This window comes from Pogona vitticeps, chromosome ZW-PAR (genome assembly GCF_051106095.1).
Source record: "Pogona vitticeps strain Pit_001003342236 chromosome ZW-PAR, PviZW2.1, whole genome shotgun sequence".
Taxonomy (NCBI): domain Eukaryota; kingdom Metazoa; phylum Chordata; class Lepidosauria; order Squamata; family Agamidae; genus Pogona; species Pogona vitticeps.
In genome coordinates this window covers 10,291,350-10,309,342 of record NC_135800.1, presented here as the reverse complement: position 1 = coordinate 10,309,342, position 17,993 = coordinate 10,291,350, and the positions used below count along the sequence as shown (strand labels likewise).

At 45.1% G+C, this 17,993-nt stretch overlaps 1 protein-coding gene across 1 annotated transcript; it reads right to left on the bottom strand.

Annotated features, from left to right (window-relative positions):
• Nucleotides 1-892: 892 nt before the first annotated feature.
• TNFSF8 (TNF superfamily member 8) lies at nt 893-15,653 on the bottom strand. Its single transcript, XM_020813254.3, has 4 exons — nt 14,967-15,653; nt 10,118-10,163; nt 5,193-5,252; nt 893-3,141 (listed from the first exon to the last, which is right to left on the bottom strand). Exons 1-4 carry the CDS (start codon nt 15,165-15,167, stop codon nt 2,702-2,704), a joined length of 747 nt encoding a protein of 248 aa, XP_020668913.3. The 5' UTR covers nt 15,168-15,653; the 3' UTR covers nt 893-2,701.
• Between the last annotated feature and the right edge of the window lie 2,340 nt (nt 15,654-17,993).

Here is a 17,993-nt window from a genome sequence, read left to right as displayed (position 1 = left end):
ATGTTGGAATTATTTACAGTTGTGTTTTTTCAAATTTCTTTTTTTAGAAACTCCCACCCTTCTTGGACTCCTTTAGGACCTGACTCATCGGATGTGTGTGACTACGACTCTGCTTTGTTTCCTTTTGAGATCGAGATGGTCACTAAGTCAAGTCAAAAATAGCTAGTCCTCTAATTTCTCTCTCCACATTTTGTAGGAGACGCCTGCTTCTTGGGAAGCCTCACAATGATCAGCCTCACAAGCCAGGAATTTCTTGGAAGGGCCAGACTTGGCAGAATTTGCCTCCCAACATATATCTGGATAACTGAAATCTCCCATCCCTACTATGTTGTGTCTCTTTGAAATCCATGCAATTTGTTTTTTTCAAAAATTTCATCCACTTTATCTCTTTGATTGGGCGGCTGGTAGTAGACTCTAACTACCATACTCCTTTTGTTTCTTTGCCCCTACTGCATTGATCCACATGTTCTCAGTGGGAGAGCCAATCCCCTCCTCCTGTGTTTCATTCCAGGAATGTGTATTTTTGACATACACTGGAAGTCCACTTCCCTTTCTATTCTCTCTGTTCTGGAGACAGTAGGAAAGCAATCCAGTAGAGGGTGGGTAGATATAGTGACATAGATGGAATTCACTGAAATAGCATAAAGAGAAGTAACTACTCTTACATGTATTTACTCAATTTCCAGTGTTTTGCTTCTCATCTTGAAGGCGAAACCTTCCATCAGGACGGGTAGAAGAAATTTGCCCTCTTGGCAGGCTTACTAGATCTGAAGGCAAACCAGAACACACATTCATTTCAAAATCTACCTTCTTTCAAAATGTGATGTAGTTCACCTGTGCATGCGCACGCACACACGCACACATGCACACACACACACACAGAAAGAGAAAATGATGTGTACAAGAAGTTTAATTTTAAAGTCTGCATTAAAAATGTACATATTTCAATTCATGCTTTCAAAAGCATTTCACAAAATGGAACTGCCTTTTTTTCGGAGAGGGGAGTGTACATTTTTAAAAGTGCCAAAACATGTATTTTTCCCCTCACACATGCATCTATTTATGGGGGGAGGGTGACAGATGCACAGATGGAATAATAGTAGCAATACTATTAATAATAATTTGCAACGTCGTATATAAATGGAATGGAGCAAGTTTAACACTGGGTAGAAAATGAAAATATGAGGAAGATTAATTTCGATAGATCTTTCCTGTCTCTAAGGTAGCACAGTATAAATTTTAAGTTTTCAGTTCAGTTCTTGTTCCAAACATCCATGTGAAACAACCAGGGAAGGAATCATTTGGCCTGAAAGAAAGAAAGAAAGAAAGAAAGGAAGGAAGGAAGGAAGGAAGGAAGGAAGGAAGGAAGGAAGGAAGGAAGGAAGGAAGGAAGGAAGGAAGGACGGAAGGACGGACGGACGGACGGACGGACGGACGGACGGAAGGAAGGAAGGAAGGAAGGAAGGAAGGAAGGAAGGAAGGAAGGAAGGAAGGAATGAATGAATGAATGAATGAATGAATGAATGAATGAATGAGGTTTTGTTGTGTTCAAATATAAAACAGAGATGCCACTTCCAAACCTTTTTGAGAGGGGGAAACATAAAAAAAACTTGTAAGAAATAAAACAAGTGTTCCCTCCGAATAAGGCAAGAGCGAACGAATGGCCCGAGATCTATTTGTTTATGTAAGGTTTGTTGATGCTAATTGAAGCAAATTGGTGACATGTCCACAAACGTGCCAGTCGCATGCCTGGGCAATTTCATAACTCGGATGAGCTCCAGCACCTCTTCAGTTAGCCACAGTGAGCTGACATAAAGACGGAAAGGATTCCAGCTGGAACATTACGACAGCATTGCGTTTCACATGGACACACAAATTAGCTTATTCGGTCAAAATCTCTAGCTGAGAAAAAGGAGTCCGTGGGTTCTCTGCAGGTGGTCAGAAGATGCGGAAGCTGGATTTTTTTTTTTCAGAAGCCACATCCTGTGTCGATTCTGGCACATGTCCCATTTGGAGGTGAGTTTCCTTTCAGTTCTAAATCCCTGGGCAAGACTGCAGCATCGCTTCCTTGCTAAAAGCAGCAGGCGTCACACCTCCTTGGAGGTCGGTCCCCTGGCGCTCCAGGAAAACTGTCCCTTTTGAGCGCCTAGGACTGAATGGCCAGTGTACAAAAGCGACGGGCCTGATCCAACCCAAAGAAAGCCCCTTTGAATCCCATTGATTTCAGAAGGAGGAAGTTCTCGTATCTGTACAAGACTCATTTGGCAAATGCAGATTCATCACCTCCGCCACGCAATCTATCTCAGATAGAGATAGAGAACAGATACAGAACTGCACTGTGGATTTTCCCCCATTGCAATCAATGGGACCTCTGAGTGATTCATATTTTCATGGCCAACTTTCATATTTACTCATCTGGTGTGCGTAGAAGAACACAGGAGCCGAGGGTCTCTTTCAGCCTGCCCTTCTCAACCCTCCACTTTCTCTGTCAGTTCAGTCTATCTTTGGATGGCTTTTTTCATTCGTTGGGGAGCAAAAGGATGTTCTGGTTTGGGGTTTTCTACATCCCAAGCGAATCCGTAGTCAAACAAAGAAACACACAACGGACAATAAGTCTTCCAGCGGAGAGGCAATGGAAGACTTCGTGGTCCCTTCTTATAGAGCTGGATTTTGAATATATAAAATGGCCAGGGGGTTCAAATTAAGGACATTTTCCAGCTATTGTCCCAAGGAAGGGGCACTTCCAGTCTTCGCCCATGTACTTGAAGGCGCCCAAGACATTGCTTGAAGGGATATTGTCTGCGTCTAGGTAGGTGAAGGGGGAGATCTCCACTGAGACCCGAGACCCTTCGTTCAGTTCCATCATAAGGACGGCAAAGATGTCATGGTTTACCCCGACAATGGTCTCCCGAGAGCTGCACAGAGTGAGCACCGTCTCTTTCATGGGGACGTTGTTGACCAGCAGCCTCAGGCTGAGATCGATCACAGAGCTTTCGCACTTGGGAACGAAATACTGCAAGTGGCAATAGATGAAGTAGGTGCCGGGACTCTGGATCACCAAGTTTCCCTCGTCGTACCGGATGTTGTAGAGGAGCCCATCTTTGTTCCACCTCAGTTGGGACTGGTTGATCGGCTTTAACACTGGAAGAGGAGGAGAGAACATATTTTTCATTCCAGAGGACACAGTAAACGTCTCAGCTGAGAGACAACAGACAAAGGACCATCAAGTCAATTCTGACTTGGAGGGTTTCCAAGGCTTGGGAGCTATTTCAGCACAGTCTTTACTAGAGGCACCCCTCCAACCAGTTTCTGTGGCTGAGCTTTAGAGAACTGAAGCCAGGTCTCCTGAGTTCGATACTCTCTCCATGACGCAACGCTGGCTTGCAGGCCCAATTATGTCACAAGTCAAAACTGAGAAACCCATCACAGAAACAACAACAACAACAACAACAACAACAACAACAACAACAACAACAACAACAACAACAACAACAACAACAACAACAACAACAACAACAACAACAACAACAAGAAGTCGGGCAGAAGCCAAGGGGACATCTTACATCCCAGGCTGCATAGACATTTTAATTCACAAAGCACATCCATGGGATAAATCCCACTAAAATGGAAACCACCTGTAACAAGAAGCACCTGATGCTGTATATTAATTTTGCTGGTTCCCAGTTGTATCATTGTTAGACCATTTTAAAAAAATGCCTCTTATACAGAATGATGCGCTTGAGTGAATAGCATACATCAAAGTAACAGAAGTCTTTTTTTGCATTAACTGTATGCTTGCGATTTGAATGTTAATGATTAATATAATGGCAACTAAATTTGTCTGCAAGGGGCGTGGTGGCGCTGCAGGTTAAGCCGCAGAAGCCTCTGTGCTGCAAGGTCTGAAGACCAGCAGTCGTAAGATCGAATCCACGTGACAGAGTGAGCTCCCGTCGCTTGTCCCAGCTCCTGCCAACCTAGCCATTCGAAAGCATGTAAAAATGCGTGTAGATAAATAGGGACCACCACGGTGGGAAGGTAATGGTGTTCCATGCCTAGTGCTGGCCACGTGACTACAGAAACTGTCTTCGGACAATCGCTGGCTCTGTGGCTTGGAGACGGGGATGAACACCATGCCCTAGAGTCAGACACGACTGGACTAAATGTCAAGGGGAACATTTACCTTTACCTAAATTTGTCTCTTTGCCCTCTACAGCAGTGGTTCCCAACCTTTTTTGGGGGTGCGGGCTCTGGGCATGAGGGGGCGGGGGACCCCCGTGCTTGCGGGCGGGCGTGTCACGCTCGTGGGTGGCCATGTTGTGCTTGTGGAGGGACATGTCACACTCTTGGAGGGGCATATCGGACTCACGGGTGGGCGTGCCATGCTCACGGAGGGCGTGTTGTGCTCACAGAGGGGCGTGTTGTGGCCCATCTGTCTCTGCAGCCCACTTCCAGGAAGCCCATGGACTGACACCGGGCCGTGGACCGGGGGTTGGGGACCCCTGCTCTCCAGTGTTCAGCATAAACAGATAAGATTGTATCTAACAATTGAGTAAAGATGTTAAGCTTCTCCTAATAATGTTTCCATCTCACCAGCTGTTGCTGGTTTCCAGCACCCATAATGAATGGGTGCCATGCTGACTTCATGGTTGAGGTCTCTGGCTGTGGAGCCAGAGGTTGGGAGTTTGATTCCCTCACTATGCCTTCCGGGAGAAGAGCCAGGCTGGGTGGCCTTGGTCAAACTGCACAGTCCCAAGGCTCTCCCGGAAGAAAAGAATTTTAAATCACTTCTGAGTACTTTCTATCTGGAAAACTTTGGAAAGGTTTGCCATAAGTCAGAATCGACTTGACGGCATACCAGACATACAGATGCTCGGTAGATTGGTTGAAAGTTAGAGCAACATCTGGTGGGAGAAAAGTCTCTTGTTCCCATCATATTTATTTCACTTATTTCATTTCATTCTGCAGTTTCTATACCTCCCCTTCACTACCCTGCGCAGATGACGCAAAACAGTTACAAACCTCAATGACCGCACTCACCGACAAATCCATTCAAAAACAAGACGGCGACACAACAGAAATTAATTATAATCCTAAACTGAAAGAACCCTCTAAACATCTGGAATTATTATTATTATTTTTGGTTGGCCTTTTCACTTTCATAAGCTTTTGCTTAATGGGCAATGCTTACTGACCTTGAAGATATGCCATCGCTTTGTTGAGCATCATGGTCTGAGTACTCCGTGTGGCCTCTCCTGATATTGTGTATAAGATTAAAAGAAAAGGGGAAAAAAGGAAATTTTTTAAAAAGGGGAAATGATACCTCCATCATTTGATGACTGTTTCCAACTAAAGCAAATACTTTCTCCCCCCCCCTTCCCCCATTATCCTCTTACAAATGTCTACTTATTCATACGTTTTGTCCCATTTTCCCCAAAGGGCATAATGCACTCGTGAACACTCTCCATTTGTCAGCTCCAACCAGAGAAGACCCACTGAATGAATGAGATTTATTACAGCATTGTAATAATGCTGTAATTCCCATTGATTCAGCTGAAATGAGCAAGCGCATTTAGCCCTCTGCATTTAAACAGGATTTTTGGGGTTTTCTGGACCACCGGGACCAGATTTCTCCATCCTGGGAGTTCTAGCTCTCTTGCAGACACCTCACAAACACCTCAATGTGATGCACTTGGGAGAAAGGGCCAAAGTCAGAAAGCCTTGAGGCTTAGCTAGGCCTAGTTCTCCGTAAGCTTCCTCTTCCTGCCCCAGTGCAGGCTGGGAGCTTGGCTTTCGAGCAGGAAGCCAGGCAGAGCTAGGCCAAGCTCAGCCTCGAGAGTCTTTTCAATTAGGACTTTTCTCCCAGGTGCAGGACATTGAGTGTGTCTGTACGGTTAGGAATGAAAAAGTATGATATTTGCAGTCCATAAAAAAAAAAATCAAAGAATCCCATCCCTCATGTTTTATTCACCACGACTCGTCTTGTTGTGGTTTCCTCTGCAGACCAGAGACATTGGCTCAATGAAACTGGTGGAGAGTTCAGTGGTTGAGGTCTTTGGCTGAGGAGCCCAGGGGTTGGGAGTTCGATTCCCCCCCGGGGCCTTCTTGGCAGGGGCTGGACTAGATGACCCCAAGGGTCCCTTCCAGCTCTGCAGTTCTAAGATGTTGTAGGTCCTAAAACCACCTCAAATATCTGTAATATACCGCCTGCATCTGCCGCAGTAATGAGATCGATGTGATTCATGGCTTTATATGCCATCAGCATAATTGTTCTCAGAATGCAGATGCTTCCTTTTTTAATGTTGCTAACAAGGGAGAAACCATGGACGCCTTGTGCAAGCAGAAAACGCTGTTGGTGGTGGTTATTTTTGCAGTTATGCAGGCTACCGATGGCTCAAGCAGACATGGAGCACCATGGGCATGGAAGCTGTATGCATCTTTATATATATTAGATTATATACAGTGGTGCCTCGCTTAGCGAGCGCACCGTACAACGACGAATCCGTATAGCGATCCCCTTTTTTGGGATCGCTATACGGAGCACCCAATCGCCGCACCTCGCTTTGCGACGATTGGGGCGTCCGGCGGCCATTTTGGAGCCGCCGATCAGCTGATCGGCGGCTCCAAAATGGGTGGCGGACGACCCGAAATGGCCCCGCGCTGTGTTTTCGCGCCCTCGGCAAGCGAGGGGAGGGCGCGAAAACGCGGCGTGGGGCCATTTCGGGTCCGTTTTGAAGCCGCAAAACAGCTGTTTTGCGGCTTCAAAACGGCCGCGGACGACCCGAAATGGCCCCGCGCCGCGTTTTCGCGCCCTCCCCTCGCTTGCCAAGGGCGCGAAAACGCCGCGCGGGGCCATTTCGGGTCCGTTTTGAAGCCGCAAAACAGCTGTTTTGCGGCTTCAAAACGACCCGAAATGGCCCCCCGCGGCGTTTTCGCGCCCTCGGCAAGCGAGGGGAGGGCGCGAAAATGGCTGCCCGGGGCCAGGAAACTTCTCTAAGTGGGAAGTTTAGGGCCAATTTGGAATGCATTAAATGAAGTTTATTGCGTTCCAATGGCTTTTTACTTCCCGCTTAGCGAAGATTTCGTATAGCGAAGGTTAATCCGGAACGGATTAACCTCGCTATACGGGGCACCACTGTATATATAAAATCTATAAAACCCTACAAGGTTTGGGTCCAAGCTATTTCAAGGACTGTATCTCCCTTGATGAGCCTACACAGGTGTTAAGATCCTCAGGAGAGGCCTTTCTCTCAGTCCCGTCACCTTCACAGGTGCTTCTGATGGAGACTCAGGAGATGATTGTCTCTGTCACTGCTCCCAGAGACTCTGGAACTCCCTCCCACTAGAGACCCTCCTGGCCCCGTCTTGGCTGCCCTTCTGGAAGCAGGCAAAGACCTTTTTCTTCAAGCAAGCCTTCCCTCAGTGATTGGCTGCTGGGCGCATTATTGGTTGGAATGCATTTTTGGTGTTGCTTACTGTCTTTTAGTGTGGTATCTGATGCTTTTAAGTGTTTGTATACCCACGTTTAACATTGTCTTTTAATGATGTAAGCTGCCTTGGGTTCTTCTTAAAGTTAAAAACTGGTGTAAAACTATCTGAAAGAAAGATGAAGGAAGGAAGCAATGAATGAATGAATGAATGAATGAATGAATGAATGAATGAATGAATGAATGAATGAATGAATGAATGAATGAAAAAGGAAGGAAGGAAGGAAGGAAGGAAGGAAGGAAGGAAGGAAGGAAGGAAGGAAGGAAGGAAGGAAGGAAGGAAGGAAGGAAGGAAGGAAGGAAGGAAGGAAGGGAGGAAGAAAGGAAGGAAGGAAGGGAGGAAGCAAGCAAGCAAGCAAGCATGGAAGGAAGGAAGGAAGGAAGGAGTAAAGAATGAAAGAGGAAGGAAGAAAGGAAAGAAGGGAGCAAGGAAGGAGGAAAGAAAGAAAGAAAGAAAGAAAGAAAGAAAGAAAGAAAGAGAGGGAGGGAGGGAGGGAGGGAGGGAGAAAGAAAAGAAGGAAGCAAGCAAGCAAGCAAGGAAGGAAGCAAGTGAGCGAGCAAGGAAGGAAGGAAGGAAGGAAGACAGAAAGAAAGAAAGGAGGGTAACAAGGAAGCAAGGAAGGAGGGTAGCAAGGAAGCAAGGAAGGAGGAAAGAAAGAAAGAAAGAAAGAAAGAAAGAAAGAAAGAAAGAAAGAAAGAAAGAAAGAAAGAAAGAAAGAAAGAAAGAAAGAAAGGGCATAGGTTTTCTCCAGCAATGCAGGGAGTTTTTGCCCAGCCATGCTTCTGCCATTTTTTTTCTAAAATCCCACCAACAGGGAGAAATCTTCACAATTTTGTTGCTGCTGGCACCTGCAAGGCTTACATAGGGGATGGCAGACATCGTTCTCCATACATCCTCAAATGCAAGGAACGAGAGTCCTCTGCTGGCCACCAGCAGAAACGTCTCAGTCCTAATTTGCTGGTACAGTATAGAAAGATCTTGGCACACCAAGCCAAGGCAATTCTGTTTCATTGGCTTGCTGGGTATAGAAGACAAGTTCATGCTTCCTTCCCCACCTTTGTGAGGACGGGATAAGTGGAAATCTAGATTTTGACCTGGTCGGGCCAAGGAATGGGAGATGAGTCGTATTAGCCCATTAGTGGGAAAGCCCGCATCCTGGAACAATTAATCTACTCCTACTCCTACTCCCTGACTCTAGCCATGAATGTCATCCTGACATTTCTTCAATTATCCAGTGATGCATTAATCTCAATTAAACGTTGACGGTTCTTTCCAATGGACTCCTTTATAGCTGAGGGTGAGTAATGGACATACCCGCATGGAAACTGTGTCCGTCAGTAAAATTATCTTCAAATACCTGTAGGTGTTGGATAATAGCACCCTGTCCTCTGCTACGAAAAAGAGGGAATGAAGATTTATGGGCTGTTTTTAATAGCTCGGAATCAACTCCGCAGAATACATTCTGCCTCAAGAGCCTCGTTAATGTCAATGGATTAGCCTGCTCGTTGAACAGTGCCTGTTTTGAGATTCTCTGCCGGGACAGTGAATGTTTTGCTCCCTGAACGGGGATGTTGACCAACGCTGCCTTTATTAATGCAAAATACAACTCCTGGATTTATGCATGCGTTCATCAGGTTAGAGTCTAGGGTCTCAGAACACGAGGGATGTCTCCCTCCCTCCTTCTCATTGTTAAAATAATTACGATGTAAACCCTTGACTTCATTCTTGTGCACATCCACAGATGGACACCATTACTTAGTTGAATTGAATAGATGGGAATATAAAAGGTCAAAGATTTGGATCAACTGTGTTTCTAGGTAGGCATCCAAAGAGGGATGAAAGTCTGGAGTTTACTTTCTTCCAAAAGGGACTTCCAAAGAGACATCACCACGGTGGCTAAAAATAGGCCAACGTCCCCATTGTTAGTCCAGTTACAGTGGACCCATGGATTCAATGGGATTTGTTGACTTACCATTCCTTTGATCTGGTTGGTCTGCTCTTAGCTGAGATGGACAATAGGATGCTGGATGTACAGTCAAAGAAAAGGTGTTTATAATAATGCTGTTATCCTCCTAAGCCCACCTGCTCTTTTCCAGTTTCAGAAGCTAAGCAGATCTGGTGGGTACCTGTATGGGTGGCCACCTGAAAATATCAGCTGCTGGTGTTGGGTGCTGGCATTGGAACTCTTTGAGTGGTTGGAAAATGGGGTCCCTTGGTGGCTGACCATACCTGATATAAGTGTGTGTGTGTGGGTGGGTGCCCAGAGGAAATGTATTAGGATAGTTATTCCCAACCTTGGGTGCCCAAATGTTCTTGGACTGCAACTCCCAGAAATCTTGGCCAACACAGCTGGTGGTGAAGGCTTTCGGAATTTTTTTTGTCCGAGAAAAAATGGACACCCAAGGTTAAGAATCAAGGATTATCTTCTTCCAAAACCTGTTGTATTTAGTAGTTGAACGGCAGAACCTGAAAAACTTTCTTACACTGAGCCAAAGCATTGGTCCCTCTAGTGAAGCATTGGGAGTGAGAAACCCAGGTATTCGTATTTAAGCCCCAGTTGGGGATGATGATCCAGCCATGGCTATAGAGTTCAGTATTTTTGTGGGTGTGTATCTTATTCCACTTGTCTTACCGTCCATCGGTGCTCTCTGAGGTCCATCGCACGGTGCAACAGAACCCTTGAAGGGAAACAGAAACCAAAAAGTTACATTTTGAATCAGTCCATAAAATTGCCAACTGGACTCTATTATCTTTGAGTGCTTTGAATATTTCCTTAACAGATGTGGGTCTCAGACTTGGTGGGAAAGCCTGTACAGGAGGAGGGCACACTCACTTCCTTTGAATGATGGAAGCTCTTGGTCTACACATGCGTTCTGCAAAGAGGACAAGGCAGGTAGAAAGCATAGAGGTAGGGAGAGTCTAGGGAAAAGTGGCAGCATCTCGAGAGACCCCAATTTTCTCCAAAGATCTCATGAGCAGTAGGAGATTAACAAATCAGATTGGCCCTGCCCCTCTCCACAATTCCTGAAATTGGGGCAATTTAAACATTACATCAGACCGCTGTACGACGAGGACATGGAAATAATAACCACTCAAAACAGAGGGAGGGCTGGGGGTTGATGCCGTGTTGCCCCCTTGGAGAGCCCCCACGACGACGATTGTGTGCATTTAACGCATCTCATAATCTCGTGGAAAGCTTCCTCGTGAAAAAATATAACAGACAGGATATGCCTTTTTTTAAAAATTCGAAAACAATTGCAGCAGACAAGAAGAGCAGAGAGCATTTGTTTCTCATTAGCACACTTGTTTCTCTTGCTTGGCTTTTGAAACAAAATCTGGTTCCTTTCAAAATGTTGGGTCTGGAAACGAAAACAGGCGTTTCCCTCAGTACAGGGGAATCCCAACTAGAGCAGGCCAGTGGAATGAGTGGAATTCTTTATGGTTCTGATCCGTCAGATGCCCACTGACTCAAAGCGCGCAGTGAAATTCCATCTAGCAGTGGCTTATGACTGCAAGAGAAATGAGCCACGACGGTTCTCCTTTGACCAGCTAAATAATTTCCTCTCCATGAGCAGCAAGTGGCCCAGAGGAGGTACGGCCAGGTTCCCTCTCTTACGACTTGGTTAGAAGCTGCTCAATGAATAACAGTAAGTGGACACAGTGTTCTCCTTGTTCACATGTAGAAGAGTGTTGTGTTGTGATCACAATAACTGTGTCGTTCATTCCCGCTCTTCTGCTGACCGAGATGAAGCTCTGGAAGGCGTGGCCTCTCCATGTCCGACTCTTGAAAAGAACCAAAGGCAGTTTGCTTCCAGCCAAATTTGTATAACGATTCGTATTTCAGAAGTCGAGTAACTGTTCCCAGCCTAAAGAGGGGACCATTTGCGGGCAAGAGGGGCAGGATCTGTTCTCGGTCATCCCAGAGTGCAGGAGACACAACCATGGGCTCAAGTGACAGGAAGCTAGATTTCAATTGAAGATCAGTGAAAACGTCCCAACTGTTGGAGCAGTACGACAACGGAACCCATGACCTCGAGAGGTGGCGAGTGCTCCAACACTGGAGACCTTCAAAAGAAACTTGGATAATCCCCTGGCAGATATCCTTTGACTTGTATTCCTGCCTTGAGCAGGGGGTTGGACTTGATGGCCTCACAGGCCCCTTCCAACTTCACGATTCTGTGATTCTAACCACCCATGATCTAGACATTAAAGGTGAAGATTGGAGCCCTTCAGTGTTTGGGGAATTGGTAATTTTAATTCACCATTAAAGGACTTCAGCCTACCGACAAAGAGAGCTAGCCTTTTAAGAGATGATGATGATGATGATGATGATGATGATGATGATGATGATGATGATGATGATGATCATAATAATAATAATAATAATAATAATAATAATAATAATAATAATAATAATAATAATAATAATAATAGGCAGCCATCAATTTGATGTCAGGGTCATCTCTCTCCCCCCGTACAGCATGTCTCAGAAGTCACTGACCATTCCTTTCTCATGGGGGTACTCTGGGATTGTGGAGGCAGCCCAAGGCTACACAGGCTGGCTGGCACAGGAAGGGAATCAAACTCTGGACCATTGGGCTCCATCGCCAGGTCACCAGCTTAGAGAACTACCGAAATTCTCAGTCTCTGACCATTTGGTTTGTTTTGGAAGAAAACTCAAGCTCTCCCTGTTTCTTTGATGAAAAATTTAGGAATATTGTCAAATTCCTTGTTGTGAAGAGTCCCACGGAATTCTGATCCATTCCAACTTTCCAAAAGCGACACCAGAAACTGGCAGTGTCATTAAATGTAGTCAGCCTCTTAAGAGCCAGCTTGTATATTGAAGGAATGGATGTCACAAATATCTTTCTTTTTAGGATCCTCCCTCTTGGGCACTTGCTAGCCATGTTCTTGTTGTTTTCCTGCTTCTTCTGATGATATCCTTCAGGGAACCGCAGGATTGCACAATACATTTATTTATTCCCCAGTTTTGGCAGCTGATGCTCCACCATTTGGCGAGAGCCGCTGTTGCTTTGTATTCTTCAGGGTGTGAAGCAACTCTTCAGCAAGTGACCTACGGACTCCCAGACAGGAGCGCCATGTGTCCTTTTGAAATGGAGAACTGTCCTCTGTTTCAAGTCCGTCTTCCTTTAGAGGACTTTATAAGGTACGTCCAGCCCAATTTGAAGACAGGGGACCATGGGAGGGGAGATCTGGGTCTTTGATTTTGTCCATCCACAAATGGAAAGCACCCGGGCAGTAGACACAGTGACTGGCATCCAGGTGAACTGCTGTCACAGACATAGCAAGAGCAAACTGACATCAGAGACATCAAGAGAATATTCACCAAATTCTTGTTCTCATTGACTTTGGTGGTCTCAAGAGGATAAGTCATGTCCATGAGGAATTTTAGAGCCCTCTGAGATTCCCCCAGCTCCATCTGATAGTGAGACAAAGAGGCTCCTTCAGTGTCTCAAAAGGAGCCCATGTCCTTAAATGGCCCCATTGACCAGGAACTCTGTTTATGATCCAGCAAACTGCCTCTCCAGTCTTCCCTCCACCTCTGTGTTTTGGGTAACGGCCAAGAAAGTGGTTGGCGGTCCTCATTCTGCATGGAGATACCACTTTCCACCGTGGCCGACAGAAGAGAACATATCGCCCAGAGTAGACTTCGGTCTAGATGGGCGGGGTATACATCTAATAAATAAATAAATCTGGATCCCTGAAATCAGAACACTAGGAACCCTTATGATCCATTTGCTGCAGTGGGAAACTAAAGTGAAACCATGTCTACCAGGCTTTGTGCTCTGGAGAGGACACTCCAGCTTTGCATGCAGCGTCGAAGTCCTCCATACAGAGCACGTTACCATAGTCTCTCGAGACCGAAGGGATGCCTATGAGGTCTGCTCGAAACATGAGGGCCTTCCTCAACACACCATGCTAAAGTACACATGAAAAAGCAAACATATAGTACACAGAAGCAAGGGGAAAAAAAGTTTCACAGCCTGAGTGAGTTTGTAAAAATAATGTTGGAGGAAATTGAGCAACTCAGTCAAAACAAGACAAGATAATTCTTCACCTCTCTCTCAGTTGAGCAACAGTTTCTTTACCTCATCTTAAACTTTGGATGGCAGGTACATTTCCCGGGAATCTTCTACCGCAGGATTTACGCAGAAGGAGAACAAAAAGATAGCTATTTTGAGACAGGACGTCGTCTGACGTGTTCCTTAACCACCTCTCTATTGAATTCCAGCCAGCCCTTGTGGCTGATATACAAAGATGATGAATGTTGAAATCTAGAGACATCTTGAAGGTAATCGGTTTCCCATCCCTAATATACCCATATATTTCATTCCGTTCTGTACAGAAGACCTGTCGGGACTGCTAAAAACAGGAACTTGGGGAGGGAAGTCTGGAAGCTTGAAACCGTCTGTGAGGATTGTTTTGACCCTGAGCTTCTTCCCTCAACAAGGAAGATGACACAGGCAGAATATCTTCCAAATGGACAATTCTAAGAGATCACCCACACAGTCTTGGATTTCCAGTCACCATGTATGGTATGGAAGCTGGACAGTTCAGGAAACTGACAGGAAAAAAAAAGAGAGCGAGATTTGTTTGAAATGTGGTGCTGCACGAGAGCTTTGCAAGTATCCTGAATGGCCAGAAAGATAAATAAGTGGGTCCTAGATGATATCAAGCCTAAAATATATCTGGAGGCAAACATGTTAAAGCAGAGGCCGTCCTACTTTGGGTATGTTCTGAGAAGGCAGGGTTTTCCAGAAAAAGTTCATAATGCTGGGAAAGGCGGAAGGTGGCAGGAAGGGAGGAAGACTAAATACCAGATGAACTGGCTCCCTAAAGGAAGCCACAGACTTGAGTCTGAAAGACACAAGGACTGTTGAGAAGGACTGTTGAGGACACAACATTTTTGAGATTCATGGGGTCACCATACGTTGGAGGTGACTTGACCGCACAAAACACCAACAAGATTCAATGGCATGTGTCTTGAATCAGAGAGATGAAATGAAAGCAATTTAAATTGGTGTGTGTGCATGAATGCACATGTGTGTGAGAGGAACATGTGGCTCTCCAGGTATCGTTTGAGGGTGCTATTGAACCTCTGCTGAACCAGGCTGAGGTTTGGAAGAGAAATATAGTCCCATATCATCTAGGAGGCTAGATTTTGCTCCCCCGTGGATGTCATGGCATCCCGTTTACTTTCACAAACCAGATGTTCTGAACCTAGAATAATAAAGCAGGTTCCCTTAGAAGGATGGCCCTCGACCCGAAGGCCTGAACACATTCTAGAGTTCAGTTCTGAGGATCACTTCTGGTTGACCATGCTATCTGGAGCTTTGAGGAGATGATAGTCAAGTTTTCTTGGTGACTACAAGTGGATGACCACTTCCTGGCAAAAACACAGCCCCCTCATAGGCAAGAAGAGCAACCGAAAGTCAAGAGATAAACAGGAAGCAACTTACTGTCCGTTGAAGTGCTAAGATCACGATGGTTCCCAAGGCGACGAGGAGGCAGAGGGTCAGAGAAGCAACGATGAAACAAAGGTAGGTGTGGATCGGGGCATTGGACTGCCTGGGGACACTGCCTTTGGTCATATCTTTGGACTCCTCTTGAGGAGAAATCATTTGGATGAAAGAGCTCTTCTCTGGAGAACGACAGTTCATCCCTTTATAAAGTTCTCACAGTTTTCCCCCATTGCTCCCTTTGATCGCTTTGGTCTTGCGCCTCGGCTCCCGAAGAAGCTCCCCCACTTCTAGGCTCATGCGTTTTGGAAAAAAAATGCTTCATCATTTCTCGTAGGAAGAAAAATAAGAAAAAAAAAATAAGGAGAGGAGATTAGGGGGCAGGAGGTGAATCGACCAAAATCCCAAAGATGAGAAGGTGTTTCTATGCGCTTGAAGGAGGAGTCCCCATTGGTCACGCCTGGTGCCGAGGAGCATTAGGTAATGCAAAAGCAGCTCCTGTTGCCCGTGCTCAGCAGTATTCTGCAAAATCACGATCAACACAGTGTAGACTGAATCACGCGTGGTTGGTGACTTCCTGTTTCGTACATTCTAAGCTTGTTTCACATAAAGGGCGAGCGAGCGAGCGGGCTGAGATGCTGCGACGTTGAAGGAGTTCCCCTTTTTCTCAGCTCTGAAGATCTGGATTCCCAGAGATTGCTGATTCACACTTATTTTTAGAAATGCACATAGCCGCTCTTTCCTTAAATAAATAAATAAATAAATAAATAAATAAATAAACAGACAGACAGACAGACAGACAGAGACAGACAGATATATGATAGATAGATGGTAAATAAATAAATAGCTAGCTAGATGACAGACAGACAGACAGACAGACAGACAGACAGACAGACAGACAGACAGACAGATAGATAGATAGATAGATAGATAGATAGATAGATAGATAGATAGATAGATAGATAGATAGATAGATAGATAGATAGATAGATAGATAGATAGATAGATAGATAGATAGATAGATAGATACCCATCACCTAAAGAAAAGGGAAACACTTCACAAACACACCGTTAAAAGAGGATGATTAAAGGTACTAAATTGCATGGACTTGCTGGCGTATACAGGTGCAGAATTAGATAATTTGAAGAGAGTTGCAATAAATCTCACCTGGTGGGCGAGACCAATGACCGCATGACCTGGGTACTTGTTCAGTTTGCTGTCTGGGTACTTCTAACTGGTGATGGGCAACATCCAGGTCCTTGTGGGTCTTTGCCTTTAGATCAGGCCAGACCAGAGAGCCCTTCAGATACTAGACATGACTCAAGCGAGGACTGTCCACTGCTCAAAACAGAAGAGCATGCCTCACCATCTGAGCACCACTGCCCCAAGTATCTGGGGGGGGGGAGAGGGTCGGCTTCTGTGATTGACTGCTCTTGGATGTTCAGCCTTAAGCCTCTTACAACTTCAGTCTGGACAAACAAAAAAACACAAAAAGCCGTACCCTGCCCCGAGGGGGACCCACGACATCCTACGTAGGAGAATGAAAACGACAGTCTGGAGGCACAGCGAAAAAGGAGAGGTGCTGAGGCTTGAGATCAATACATTTTAGAACAACATCTGCTATCTGTGGCAGCATTGGGTGGGTCACAACTAGGCAGGGATCTTTCTTAGGAAAAGAGTTCTATGATGGCCAGGTTTTCTTGGAAATGACAGACAGACAGACAGAGAGACAGACAGAGAGACAGACAGAGAGACAGACAGACAGACAGACAGATAGATAGATAGATAGATAGATAGATAGATAGATAGATAGATAGATAGATAGATAGATAGATAGATAGATAGATAGATAGATAGATAGATAGATAGATAGATATAGGCAGGACAGTCCTTTTACTTCCATTAAGATCTATTCTCCTCCAAAATGGAGCATCTCCACTTTCTGTTTTTGGAAGGGGTTTCTCATGGTTCAGTTTGATCCTTTAGATGTGCTCCTACAATGAAAGATGTTCAGTCCTGTCGATTTCACTTTTGCCAAAGTTACAGGATGCACGGTGCGTTGTGTTTAAAAGCCACCCCCTGCATTACTCATGGCTTCCCATCATCAGGATTGTCATCACTCTTATTGTTGCTGTTGTGTTATTGACCTCATAATGATCCATGGAATTACGTATTATTAATGTGTTGCATTGATCCTATCGGAAGGGTAGGGAAAAATATAGGGAAAATTTCTGTCTGTGAATCCATTTCAAACATTTGATCATCCTGATGTGCAACCTGTACTCTGGAAAAAATGCTGGTGTTAGGGCAGAATAGAAAGAACCAGAATGGTTTCCCAGTGGAAAAGACACCAGACAAGGGTGGATTTTGTCTGCCATTCATTCAGTCTACATGCAGAACACTGCCTATGGAAAGCTGGACTAGATTTAGATCAGTCCTTCCCACCTTGGGTCTCCAGATGTTCTTAGACTACAACTCCCAGAAATCCTGGCTTAGCACAGTGTGTGGTGAAAGCTTCTGGGAGTTTTAGTCCAAGAACATCTGGGGACCCAAGGTTGGGAACCATTGATTTAGATGAAGGAGGCATGAAAGTTGGTGGAAGAAACACCAGTAATTTAAGATACAGAGATGAGACCATATTAGTAGCAGAAAACAGCAGTGACATCAAACAGTTATTGGGGAAGTTAAAAGAAAAAAGTGCAAAAGCAGACTTGCAGTTGAGTATTAAGAAAACCAAAACCCTGAATACAGAAGAACTGTATACCATTAAGGCTGGCAATTAAGAAATCAAAGTAGTTCGTTCAGTCATCAGTCCAAGCCAGAAAACAAGAAAATAAAATGTGACTTGCATTGGTTCGATAAAATAAACCACCATATTTAGTTCATAAGACCTGAAGGTTAGGCTTTTATTGTCCCTCTGGAAGTCACTTCGTCATAATAATAATCATGTGCTGTCAAGTCAGTTCTGATTTAAGGTGAACCTTTTCAGGGTACTCAGAAGTGGCTGATCCTTCCCTTCTTCTGGA